Source organism: Argopecten irradians, chromosome 6 (genome assembly GCF_041381155.1).
Source record: "Argopecten irradians isolate NY chromosome 6, Ai_NY, whole genome shotgun sequence".
Classification (NCBI taxonomy): domain Eukaryota; kingdom Metazoa; phylum Mollusca; class Bivalvia; order Pectinida; family Pectinidae; genus Argopecten; species Argopecten irradians.
Window position 1 is genome coordinate 4,879,510 of NC_091139.1, and position 14,607 is coordinate 4,894,116.

At 33.6% G+C, this 14,607-nt stretch overlaps 2 protein-coding genes across 4 annotated transcripts in view; both read right to left on the reverse strand.

Moving 5' to 3' along the window:
• LOC138324766 (receptor-type tyrosine-protein phosphatase kappa-like) overlaps positions 1 to 7,874 on the reverse strand; it is a 29,943-nt gene extending 22,069 nt beyond the window's left edge. For all 3 annotated transcript variants that reach the window (XM_069269897.1, XM_069269896.1, XM_069269895.1), the window contains exons 1-7: positions 7,625 to 7,874; positions 2,887 to 3,027; positions 2,345 to 2,554; positions 1,775 to 1,875; positions 1,231 to 1,399; positions 684 to 818; positions 302 to 439 (exon numbers count right to left, since the gene is read on the reverse strand). In XM_069269897.1, coding sequence (XP_069125998.1) covers positions 302 to 439; positions 684 to 818; positions 1,231 to 1,399; positions 1,775 to 1,875; positions 2,345 to 2,554; positions 2,887 to 3,027; positions 7,625 to 7,676 — 946 coding nt within the window. In that variant the 5' untranslated portion in view covers positions 7,677 to 7,874. The remainder of the gene's footprint in view (positions 1 to 301; positions 440 to 683; positions 819 to 1,230; positions 1,400 to 1,774; positions 1,876 to 2,344; positions 2,555 to 2,886; positions 3,028 to 7,624) is intronic.
• A 3,514-nt stretch (positions 7,875 to 11,388) lies between these two features.
• The window catches only part of LOC138324767 (histone acetyltransferase KAT6A-like), a 34,251-nt gene continuing 31,032 nt past the window's right edge, over positions 11,389 to 14,607 (reverse strand). The window contains exons 7-8 of the mRNA XM_069269899.1: positions 14,061 to 14,211; positions 11,389 to 13,542 (exon numbers count right to left, since the gene is read on the reverse strand). Of these exons, the coding sequence (XP_069126000.1) occupies positions 13,402 to 13,542; positions 14,061 to 14,211 (292 nt within the window). The 3' untranslated portion in view covers positions 11,389 to 13,401. The remainder of the gene's footprint in view (positions 13,543 to 14,060; positions 14,212 to 14,607) is intronic.

Here is a 14,607-nt window from a genome sequence, read left to right on the forward strand (position 1 = left end):
GGAATTGACAAAAAGTTATAACTAATCATTCCGTTAAAGGTTTACCAAAACTAATTATGTGTCTTTAATTAAAGCATATTTTTTTTACTTTTTTTAAATTTCTCAATTTCAGTTGAAGTCCTTCTTTTTTAACAAACTGAAATTTTATTCTTCAATACGATACCTACTTTTTTAGTTTTGTGGTATAATGTTTTTTAGGGGATGGAGGAAGTAACAAGGACGAAAAGTTTATAGTAAAAACCGGAAATCGTCGATGTTTAAGCATTTGCTTTGCTCTATATCATGATAAAAGGATACTTACGATCTTCACAAGCAGGTCCATCAAAGCCCGGTTCACAGCCATCAGGACAGGTTCCAAACATTGTCTCACACACATCGCCATTACGACACCTACCACAGGTTTGATTGCATCCACTGCCATATTTACCATCCGGGCAACCTATGACGTAATAGAGTATCCATATAGACAAAATACGTAATGACTTTTAGTTAGTTTTTTGTTTCATTTTGCTTTATTGTTGTGAATTTCCTTTCAAGACCTCATACATATTTAAACGAAGATTCTGTGAGAGTATGCGTTGCAAAAGATGTTATCAATGCATTTTTACAGTTGTATAAATCATAGAATTTCTTGTTACTTCAACATTTAAAATGTCTAATTATACAAATACCAAAACACTTACTGATATCACAACGGTCTCCCATCCAGCCTTCCCGGCATTCTCTACCGGGACAAATCCCCGTATTTTGGTCACATGTTCCATTTTTACAGTGGCAGAATTGATTACACTTTTCACCGAATGTTCCTTCAGTACACGCTAAAATACAATGTTGTTACCATTAATAGACAATTGAAAACTCTTTTATGTTCCCGATTCCTAGATTATAACACATTATTTTTCCTGATTGCTGAATTGATAATCAACGATTTCAAATAAAGAATTAAAAAAAAATATTTATAAAACTTGTATACAAATCACACAGTTGACCAAATGATCTTATTGTGAAACACCTCGTTTGTTAAATAAAAGTTGACATGCTTGCTTAGTCTTATAACCCATTTTCACCATCTGATTTTCATATTTTGGATTTAATTTCTGCATAGCATATTGCGTGGGATTGTCGTCGATGAGCCTGAGACTCTTGTTCTTACGAAGCACACACTGATAATCCATGCATTATTTCGTCTGGAATCTTTTGGCATTTTCGTCTTCCCTTCCTAGTACCTACCATAAACTTCCACTTCGCACACTTCCAGATTCGCCCAGCAGGAATAGGTTGTTGTTGGACAGTTCATCGGGTCTACAAGGGGTCTCTCGTTATAAACAATAACGTAACGCCCTCTAGTGGTGCAATTCTTCAGGTCTAAAATGTCTGGTGGCGCAATAATGCCATCAGGCTGAAACATATCACATTATTATTTTGATGAACAATTGGCGAAGACGAAATAAGCCAAAAATTTATATATGCAACATCTTGAATCCACAGTTTTTAAAAGTAAATCAACTTTTCCGTATGAGGCCAGATATTAGTATGAGTGTAAGTATAAGGAATTCAAATCATCAATGTCATTTGATATGAATTGCCCTTCAAAAGTTGTGCTACACATGCGTTTTTAAGAGAGTTTTCTTGGAGATAAATTGTCAGTACATTTTACCATATGTAACAGAGTTTTTGGAGTGCAGTGTATTTTTTCATAAACATTTCATAAAGTCTATAACAAGAATACTAATACCGCATGCAAAATGTATCTAATTTTAGGAAGGGTAAATACCTTCAAGATGTCTTTGTAGCAAAGAGCATTGTTGTCGAAGTCGAGGGGGGTAGATGTGACGTAAACGCGCACTCCCTCTCTTCTCGGGGTATTGACAGGCACTGTTCAAATATGATACAACGATACAAAATATATCACATGAACAGAACGTCAAAGTGTATATAGTAAGCCTTCAGCGTTGACCATGTCTAACATTATGTACACAACGTACTATTGTAATGCATATATTTTGATTTATGAAATGACTTACCAATATTCAAATGGAAATGTTAAGCACCGTATTAGTTTGACAACAATTAACAGCATGTTTTTAGTCAGACCAAATAGCTTTACCTTTCACATTGAATCATATAGTAGATAAATGTAAAGTTAATCGAAGTTAATGAGCTTTAATTTTAACTGAAATTGTCTGGGATCAAATAACTATTTTCGGAGATGGCTAAAATCGACTTTGCCTAATAGTAAATCAATTTACTTTAACAACATTGTTAAAATTGAAAATACTATGTCGCATTATATATGGTACAGTTTCATTATTTTCCAAAAGCCCATGATTGATTTGTGACTTACAGTCGTTCCTAAAGTAGATCTTGATCCTGTTGAGACTGACGTTCTTTCCGAGGTCGACGTACCACCAGGCTATAAAGGGGTACTTGGTGTCCACTGCCCGGGAACAGGCGTAAGTGGACCCATCCTGCCTCCTGTCACCATCCACCACCAGGCTCGATGTGATTGTCGTGTCTCCATTCTGGTCCGTCTGCTTCCCGAGAGCGACATTTTCTAGGAATGAAAATTATCTATGATACATTCCACTATATAAACAGTTAAGCCTTAACTATATATTGGATATAATGAGTTCATCAATTACAAGATGGAAGGATGTTACGATTTTTGTAAAAATATGGTATAAATATCTCAAAGAACTGCTGGAAAAACTTACTATACTCTTTCTTGAATGGTTGATTATATTAAAGGAGACTACAACAACTTGATCTAAACTATTTAAAACTTTCTATCGTTGATCGAAATTTCGCAGTCAGTTTGAGTGAGTTTTAAGACCCATGTCTTGTAATTAGGCTTTATACGAAGTTTTAATATACAAAGAAACTTACTGATTTGACAAACAGGTTCGCCGATGTATCCGTCCTCACATCCGGCGAAACACTCCCCTGTGGTGGGATTACAGGCGGCCCCAAATGCGCAGTGACACTGGTACTGACACAGATCTCCAAAAGATCCAACAGGACAAGTATCTGGAGAAAACAAAGACGTAAGCTTTCAAAAGTTTGATAAGACAAAATATCATAGAAGCGAAAAGTGTCAATATATTGGCAATGAAGTTTGATAAGACAAAATATCATAGAAACGAAAAGTGTCAATATATTGGCAATGGTGTACAAGATTTTCTTAAAGAAATAACCTTCAGCTTAAGTTGTTTCCTTATATCAATACCTTGAATCACTGACAAGTCCAAGAAGGAAAGCAAAACAATTGTATTTTTCACAGCTCTAATGATAAACGTGTTTGATATATGTGTTTGATGTCCTTTATATGTTTATTATGTTACCCTTTCCATGTATAGTATAGAGTGTACTTGGATAGAGCAGATTGGATACCTAGGAATTCATGTTGTTCACTGTATTGAAGACTACCACTACATGATGTATATATATATATACAATGTATATTGTAAACTGATTTGACACATGCCACACCATTACCTCTCCATGTAAGTGGACCATACCAAATATACAATTTAGAGAAACATATCGAAAGAGGCTTCAAAATGTCCACTGTCAATGCATTTACTGATTTTGCAAAAGCAATGTTAAAGTTGAAAACTGGTTGTACGAACAGTTATGGACACTATTTCAGGTTAACCTTGAAATTTGAATGCTCTACGTTTATGAGATTGACCTACGGATATATGTAGGTGTACTGTCATGTTCATTTCATATGTATGTTATATTTACATATAATCAGGACATCGAAATATATAACAAACTGTTCATTTCGTTGGCCGTTATATAGGTCAAACGTCGAGAATAATTTCATAAAAATGGAGGGAGAGAAAAAAATATGGAAGGAGAATAATAATATACATGGATGTATTGGATTAATATATGTAAACTTTGAGTGGTGGTGTAGGAATGTGATGTTGTGTCAGTTACATTTAATGTTACAATTTATCAACCTAACGGACACACATTTAACACAAGGTTAGAAGAGTGTTTGTTTAATTTGCCGGATATATTAAAAGATGTCCCATTGGATTCTGGCTTTGATCCGCGTTGTCGAACTAGGATTTGTTTTGACGGAAATTCCGTGTCAGTATTATAGCCTAGAGCATTACACGGTGATCTAAGCATTCTGTAAGAGACCTTTCAGGTTTAAACCGTTTGATTACAACTTCTTGGGGTACGACAGGTCATCTGAACAAGTATTCTTAAAGAACAATCTGCATTTGATCAAAATTGGATTTGAAAACCATTTTATAATTACAAAGGTGATGATTTATAGTCATATTCTCTCAGTATTTTCTGCGTAATATATTACCATCTAACTGCTTTACATTGTATATCACTAACGAGTGTCGTTTATATTCTATAGATAATCAATCCATAAATAATAATATCTTTTGATATGAAGAATTTTTAATCTTAAAATGAAATAGATTGTGTTATCTTACAGGCCCGACTTAGAACACACCTAAAGTTAAAAACGAATTGGAGTCACTTTTACTTAACTTATATAAACAAATTTTAATGTCGGTGCTTTTGGGTTCACGAATTCCCGTGAATTCGGGAATTCACGAATTCCCGTGAATTTTGTCTCTCGCTAAATCAGAGCAAAGGAGTCAAGTTTCGATATATATCGGTATCATCTATTATGTTTTCAAGGTAATTACAACAATAAACAAAATAACAATTTATTGGCACTCTGACAAATCGATTTATGCACATAATGCTAATAAATCGTTTGGCTTGTTTTATATCAATATTTATATGCCATAATACCACTGATAATATCAACTGGATCAATAATTCGATAGTATGTACATTACAATCAATCAAGCGTGAAGTCAACATCCGCGTCGGTTGACTGACACCCTGAATGTGTCATTCTTTCGTGTTATCAGGAAGTAACGGTATTGTAGTTCGGTATCTCTCTTGTTTCTACATTGTAAACTTTTATTCCCTCTGGCAAATGTAGGCGTGGCTGCCCACGTGTCTCCCCCGGGGTACAGTACTAATCTGTAGCGCTTACCAACACAATACTACACAGTGGCTTACTGAGTTTTGTTATTAATCCATTCCCAAATGCATATGTGATTTCTACCTATTTTATCTAATATTTAACTTACTTCAGAAATCTAATTATCGAATTAGTAAAATAAACAATTTCATTGTTAAACCGGTTATTGTTGATAATATATATATCTATAATAAAACGTTTTTATGTCCAGTGATGTAATATTCTCAATATCTTCATACTGAACTGCAAATGGTTAATGAAGTGTAATTAAATCCACACATTAAAGCAATAACAGATATTAATGGAGAGATTGGTAAACACTTTGACCAGATTTACTATTGTTTTAAAAGTTCAATTAAACAAATAACATGTTTCTATATATGCACCTTTTGATGAATATTGCGACCGGTCCCTGCATGGTATATTTCAGTCAAGATTTGACATTTTGAGAAATTGATGAAGACAGTGATACTACATTATTATACATAGTAATTAAACGAATGCGGTACCATTCGTATGGTTCTTTGAATAAATAATATAACAGATGCGTGAATGTGATAATGTGGCTTAGTTTTGACGCTCATTCTTATGATGGACGTCTTCAAATAAGTAGAGATGGCATCCTATTATGGAATCCAAAGTCTAAAGTCTAGTTGTCAATAGCATTTTGGGTTATCCTACACTGGTTACTATCGAATTTAGCAACGTTCATGTGGCAATGAACTTTAGAGTGATGCTAGTCGTGACAGGTGTAGGGATCTTGATGTAGTGTTACTAAAGTAGATGTATCGTATATGTTTTTGTTATATTTTGTATATACACCTGCAGCAACTAGAAAAAAACTGAAATGTTTTTGTCTTCCCATAATGGAGAAAGAATGATGAATGAAGAGAATCAGATGTACATGTGTATAAACGAAACAAAACATGATGCATGAACGATAGAATTAATGTGTGTACACGAAATAAACAAAAAATTGATATTTTATTGTCGTTCATGTGATAAAAATAGTGTTTATAGTTCATGGCAGCGTTCACGATAAGACATCTTACTATCATAATTGATGGCATAGTGTTCATGTGGGATTGTAATGGAAATGTCTGAGTTTGGTTGTAAAATGACTGAATACCGTTGGCTCTGAATATGTCTAAATGGTTGACTAGGAACAATTCTAGAGGTTCGTCATGGCAATGTCTTGAGGTTGGTTTTGATTGTCAGAGGGATATTTATGAGAATGTCAGGTATGGTTGCAAGCATGTCAGAGGACTGATGTGTTTAAGTTGAAATACTTTGGCATCAGATGAACAACTTAAGGACTAATCGTATAGTCGAAATTCGTGAGCAGCTGACCTCACTCTTTAGTAATGTCTAATCGTGTATCAAATTGAAGACTGTGCATATTATACGTCATACACCTAGTGCCCTATCTTATGCGGTTACCCACTGTATTCCATACTAGTAAACGCTAAATGTCTGGTACTTTCGTTTGGAAACAGAAATTCCGAGACTTAAAACTTTCAAACTAGGAATCGGTAGATGTGTTTTTAGATTATCATTTAGGTATAGGAATTATAAGACCAAAAACATTAAGTTTTCTGTTGTTATTAATAATTTTTCAATAATGTAAGCTTATAGTAATATACCACAACGCATGCCGTTTCAATTATGAACTATGGAAGGAATGATTTGAAATACACAAGTGTTGTCAAACTTTTAATCAACTATTTGAAAAAATATATAAGATTTTAGGTACGATATGATTGTAAGATATATCATTGCATTTTCACAATTTATACTTAGTGAATTCATAATTTTTTTAGTAAAATGTGCTGCCTTAAGTTATAAATGACCTTTTTATCATCGATTTTCTGACGATAACTTCGAACGACTAGGGCTGCATGATCATAGAACAATACTGTCTATTAATTCCTTAGCTAAATAAAAAATGAAAAACTTCTTGATAATTTCAAACATTACTGACATGCATATATTGAAGATTATCAGAATTATAAATGAATATGATTTCATTAGACCTGAACATAATTGATTGTGATCATTGTTGATGATATTGTTATATGTGGTATACGAGGAATTTACTATATTGATATTTGTTTACCTTGTATAGAAATGAAAGGAATGTTTGATGAACGAAACTTCACGTGCTTAGGGATATATCATTGTTTGTAGTGATATGTACATCACGACATGCGAAGACCGATGCAATAAAGAAATTAATTGTTTCTTATAAATCTCTAATACGAATAAAAGTTATATTTTATGAAAATTACAAACTACGCGAACGTGTTTATCATGACGTTTAAACAAGACTAAAGGCAGAATAAACAGGATGTAGCACTAATTAATGAAATGTTTAACTGAGAAAGAAAAATATATTTAAATCCACAATTTTCTTTCATACCACGTGGGCGAGGTAAAACACTCATTGTTGTTCACATACATCAGGCAAAAAATAACGAAAGAATTACTTGTTAACATCTAGAATAGATAAGGCATCGTTAAATAAATTTTTTTTACCAAAACAGGTCATTTATGTCATTAGGATAAAAGAAAAAAAAGATATATTTGTTTACTTACTAGCCATGGTGTATCTGACCATCCAGGATATAAACATCCACCATTTGAACATGTCCAGTAATCTGGACTCTGGTACTGGGTCTCACCCGACATTGTCACAATATCACACAAATAAAATCTCTCACAAAATAGTCACAGTTAAACAGTCTTTACGTTTCCATAGTGTTTACATTTTTGACATCAATGTTCCTTGACGAAATTATAAAGTGATGAAAAACACGGAAGTGTTACACTACAAGTAAGAAATGGCTTTCCCGCGAGCCAGAGGTAGACTGCCGTGGCCCGGGGGTAGTACGCACAGGTACGTTAGACGTTTACCTGTAAGTGTGTGTACCTAGGACAGGTAAATATCACTGTCATTACATCAAACTATGTTCATCCATCATAAGGCATCCCGCACTTGTCCAGTTCGTACTTGGATTGATCATAGAACAATACTGTCTATTAATTTCTTAGCTAAATAAAAAATGAAAAACTTCTTAATAATTTCAAACATTACTGACATGCATATATTGAAGATTATCAGAATTATAAGTGAATATGATTTAATTAGACCTGAACATAATTGATTGTGATCATTGTTGATGATATTGTTATATGTGGTATACGAGGAATTTACTATATTGATATTTGTTTACCTTGTATAGAAATGAAAGGAATGTTTGATGAACGATACTTCACGTGCTTAGGGATATATCATTGTTTGTAGTGATATGTACATCACGACATGCGAAGACCGATGCAATAAAGAAATTAATTGTTTCTTATAAATCTCTAATACGAATAAAAGTTATATTTTATGAAAATTACAAACTACGCGAACGTGTTTATCATGACGTTTAAACAAGACTAAAGGCAGAATAAACAGGATGTAGCACTAATTAATGAAATGTTTAACTGAGAAAGAAAAATATATTTAAATCCACAATTTTCTTTCATACCACGTGGGCGAGGTAAAACACTCATTGTTGTTCACATACATCAGGCAAAAAATAACGAAAGAATTACTTGTTAACATCTAGAATAGATAAGGCATCGTTAAATAAAATTTTTTTACCAAAACAGGTCATTTATGTCATTAGGATAAAAGAAAAAAAAGATATATTTGTTTACTTACTAGCCATGGTGTATCTGACCATCCAGGATATAAACATCCACCATTTGAACATGTCCAGTACTGGACTCTGGTACTGGGTCTCACCCGACATTGTCACAATATCACACAAATAAAATCTCTCACAAAATAGTCACAGTTAAACAGTCTTTACGTTTCCATAGTGTTTACATTTTTGACATCAATGTTCCTTGACGAAATTATAAAGTGATGAAAAACACGGAAGTGTTACACTACAAGTAAGAAATGGCTTTCCCGCGAGCCAGAGGTAGACTGCCGTGGCCCGGGGGTAGTACGCACAGGTACGTTAGACGTTTACCTGTAAGTGTGTGTACCTAGGACAGGTAAATAGCACTGTCATTACATCAAACTATGTTCATCCATCATAAGGCATCCCACACTTGTCCAGTTCGTACTTGGACTCACCGTGACGTCATTTTGGTCATCAGAGGAGGTTGTGTATTTCTTTGTCACCTTGAATGACCTCATTAATATTTTCTCCAATTCCACATACTCAAAACAGATTACTGTTTAATGTACAAATACATTAGTTTCGTTTCGTGATCGAAGGTAACGCCTTTTTGTAACGCCATTCATATTTTTTTAGGATTTAGGATTTCCTAGAAAATATTACTTTTCCACATCAAGGGAAGAATTTCGCAAAGATAAATAAAACACCAATTTTTCGTTTTAATATTCTCCAAATCGAACAAAAGCATCCCCAAATAGTTGATTTTTCAATTTTAATGGAACTGAATCTCATTTCATTAAACATATAATGTAAGTTATCCCAACAACACATTATAGCCTGTACCATCCTATATTGTTACTAATACATACTACTGTACCAACAGTATAATTAGACTTAAAGCCACATGTCTGACTACATCTCCGACCGACCCTCTGGTCACCTGTCCACTGACCACATCATTATTTTAACCTTATTTGGGCGTACATGTAGGATGTACGTTTAAATACTTAGTGTATACATATGACTCGTATAGGTCGGTCAGAAAACAGTAGACGTTATAAATACGCTATATACTTACTAGTATCGTTCTAGCGGGGAGTGACCTTATCTGGACCGTCTCAAGATGACAACATGTACTGTACATTTGTCACCAGTAATAATTGTGACCATTGTCACCAGTTTTATTTGTCTATCTGGTATTTTAGTAAGAAGTAGACTTTGGATCATTTGAAATGAAAATTATAGTATGGATATTTATTAACATGTGAAGTTTGAATCTAAATCTTACAACAAAAAAGCATTATTGTACTATTTCATGTCAGTTTACATTGCGCATTTCTTTAGATGATTATCTAGAAGATTAAAGTTTATTAAAGAATTAACCTGGATACAATTCCACTTTTATTGATGTACTATTTTCTATATCAGCCAATCAAATGCGACGTTATAAACGGTGACATCACTTTAAGGGATGATAACATAATTGATTAAGCCAATCAAATTGCTTGTTACAAGCAAGGTTAAATTATACATAATATCTCTATTTTACATATTCTATTTCAATATATGTTCGACACTACATTTGTCTCAAAGAGGTTATAAATGTGTGCAGACCATGCTTGAAAATCTCCAGTGGCCGTGAACATGCTGGCTACCAACTTATTCACAACCGTCAACTTGTATAATGTTCGCACTTTTTTGGCTAAAAGTCATGGTTAAAATAGGGAAATTACATTGATATAACAAATGTTTTATCGCACATCACTATGGGCTAATTTTTGATGAAGTTTATTTATATAAGATGATATTATTTTATAAGGTTGTCATTTTTCAATTATCAATATTGCGTCGAGTTATCACAGGCAAAAGTGCCACACATGTAAATCATGCGTGACAATTTTCAGCTCATTCACATACGTATGGATACGCGTGATTTGCATGTCCATATGACATAATATACATGCGTTTTACGCATATGGTATGCATGTCTCACATATGTTGCTTCACATGATTTACGCATATCAGAGGCACACATGTATCTCACGTGATATTAATAAAAAAAATTCATTTATGACATACGGGAGTGCTCTTTCCAGCTCATTTACGCATGAAAATCATGTGTTTCACACGTGTATTTCATTTGTGGCAATTTTATCTGTGTAATGTGGTGCATGCACAAAGTTATTTTTATCTTAATATTTTTATAATAAAAAGTAAGCTTCGTGGTGCTGATTTATGTGATCGTACATATTTGTAATATAATTATATAGTTGTTTTTTAGCTCCAGGTCGACTAACTGTTACTCTAACGGAAACTTGAGTTAGTTTCATAAAATGATTACCAACCATAATTATCTTTATGGTCATTTATAGATTTTAAATTAAAAGCATTTCTCTATTAGCGTTTGTTTTATTTGTTTGTTGCTGTTTGCTTGTTTGCGGTTTTTTTGCGTTAGATCACGTGCGCTGGATGCATTTTCTGTAAACCGCTCTTATAGCAACTGCTGTGAATACGTGAATTCATCACTGCGCGAACGTGTTTAAAATCAGTTTTGCGTAAAAATAAGAACGTTTACACTAATCAAATTTTAAACAGTTATTTTCAAATTTTATAATCAAATACTGACTCCCGAAATACGAAAGATATCAAATATTGTTAAGATAAAAAGGCAACTCTTCGTTCTTAAAGATTGCAACAACAAGTTTTATTTCTTCCGTCATTTCAAGACTATTGATTACATTAAATGTATTCAACTATATATCCTTCAACAAAAACATACACAATATAACACGTAAAACTTTCGTTTTATACAAGTTTTATACTTTCATATATCACATCGTTTCTCTAAGATGAGGTTCACCTCCATGTGCCATGTGGCAATGATTTACGATCACTTTAAATGTTAACGCTTGGTTAACGAAGAAAGAATTTTAAAAAAATCATGACCCATAACCAAATTTCATTTTTTCTTCTTCAAAATTTGATACAATATGGTACCAAAGTTCAGACATATTGCTAAATTTGCATATATGAATATACAAGTTTAAAAATCCCACATGAACATAAATGAGCTATCATTGTGAGTTGTGTTTAATATAAACAAAAAAATAGTAAACCTTTCATAACCCACTCTCAAGTTCGATATACAGCATGGTATTCACATCGCATGTCATCAAATTGACACAAAAACGTGTTTGACAGAATTAAAATTAATTCATTCAACAGTAAAACAATCAAAGTGTCATTATATGCAGGGTTAAGCTACAATAACCAGTCTGTATATACCCTTAATTAGCGTAATGTTAATCATTGTTATAATGATCACGTGTACACTGAATTTCACAGGTCACTATGAAAAGCATACACAATTTATTTGGTGTCGTGACACCTTATTCACATCAAATACAATGTGGCATTTAACTTGCTGTCGTGACACCTGAATCATATACAATACAACGTTAAATAGTCTTGACACCTTATTTATATACAATGTAATGTTTAACAAATATTAACAAATATGTTAGCATAAAATGCATATATCAGTCCAAAAATATTATTAACGAAAACAAATATATAATATTCTACAGAGCTACACGTTCTTTGCTCCAGAGATTGTATGATTATAAAGTTATACGAGTACCAATTTATCACTTAGTAGCAACAAAAGACTTTAATAACAAAAGATTGTTTCTACCCAATCATATTTGCTGTGTGTATAGCATTACTCACAATTGAGATATCAGTGAGATATATGGGAATCAACTTCATTTTCGGTAACAACAATATATTCCCATTTAGTTGAATTTAAAATCAAAAGGCAACTGATAAACTATTTTTCACCAAAGGCATTGTGAAATAAAATGTGAAAAGAAATTCAGCCACAATGACCTAAAAGATCAATGACACATCACTGAACTATTTTTTTCGAATCATGGCTTCAACAATATTCAGGGTGCACAAATGCTTTAATCCAACGTTGGTGTACAATGTATAATTGCATGGAATATCATCATGTCATCGACAACATTTAACACATCTGCCACCCATGGGAAAGTCCTGGACATGCTGTCAGGACAGTGAGACATTGTGGTAAATAATTTTACCAGCTTCCTATAATTCTCGATTGGCTAGTCTTCTCCTTGTTCAGCTAACGGCATCAATTAATAAACCAGTGCGTTTTTGAAATATACACTATCCATACTAATACGTGTAGCAGTAAGCCAGCAAGGTATTTAAATTACACTATACATAACAATATGCATTACAAGTATGCATTACATTATGCGTCAACTATGTCATTTCATTATTAACGTTTTGTGACATATGTCCTTTTAAAGGAGGATAAAATCAATTATCAGCTATAACAGATTGCGAGGAATATATAATAAAAGGGACATTGATGGACTCTGCAGTTACTACATTTTGCTATCACAGTGTGAAAACATGACGTGTTCATTTTATCGTTTCCTTGAAAACCCTGTCAAGGCGTAGAAGGGGAAACAACTCTTGTTGAAATAGCTGCAGTATGCTCAGTCTAGGCACCAAGTAAGCAAGTGTAAGTTTGTATTACGATTTCCAATTGATAATCACCAGAGTACAGGCAAAATTTACAAATAAACAATTTAATATCCCACATCTCACATAAGTTTATAGAAGATGGCTGCCACACACCAGAAGAAGAAGACTGCCACGTCAGAAGATGGAATGTTTTTGATGTGCAGTTTGGAGTTTGGTCACATGCTGATAGATCTTTAGGGCGGGGCCAAGTCTGAGTGACAACCCGGTAAGGACGTCACTTCTTTTCATCAGCAAGAGTGACTGACCGTCAATCTCCTATAATAAAGTGACCAATAATTAGATGTAGGAAGGCATTCATCCCTGAACGATCTCGATTATTTTCGTAAATTTAGTGCAGTAAGTTGTGGGTTGACATGCAAATGTATCTTTTTGAATATAAGATGACGTTATGTAAATAGATACAAGAGGGAACTGTTTTATCAAAACGACAATGTAAAGAATTCTTTTAATGAACTATACATTTTCGAAGCTATATTCAAGTGACTGGTTTGATATATCAATATTTCGTTCTTATGCACCATTCAAGTATATTATCATAGCTTATCCGTTTCGAGAGAGTTGGCCACAACAAAAGCAAGCTATCATTGCGTCTTCTGGAAGGTGTTCCAATATCACCCGCTTCATCACACATGTTAAAGAAGGCGTATCAGTATATTATGCCACACTTTTTATGTATCTACCATACCTGTTCTAATGTATTTTCTGTTTAATTAAGGCGTGAATAATATCGCCCAATTTACCATTTTTGTAATTAAAGGCTTATCTTCTCGTACCTGTTCCCGGAAAGCGTCCGCCTGCTCCTTGAATCCGATGGATTCGAAAAAAATGACCACTTCTTCTATTGACCACCGCGAGGCGTCTGGGTAGTGGCTGGCGTCCGGCCTGGATACTGCAGCCTTGGCAAGTTTTACAAATACTGGGAGCCTGGCAACAAACATTAACGAATCATTGACAGTTTACTAATACAGCTGTAGTTACCATCTCCACCACATCTTATCGATACTAGTTACCACCGTAAATAAAGATTTCTTAATGAAAAAAATTACTGTATGATAACATAACTGCATTTACCAAACTATAAATGCTATCTAATATGTGACCATTATGACATTACAAAAGTTGCTATTAAAACGTCAAAGTCAATTGAATACTGGAAAAAGACTACTTCGCCACAAGAATTAAATCCTCCATATCAAAAGACTTCCTGCTTTATCTGCACATTTCATGATATGAAACGTCCAAAATGTAAAGCGAATAAAAAGCATTAAAGCAATTTGATGTATGGTAAATACAAATGCAAGAGCTTAATTAGCAAAACTC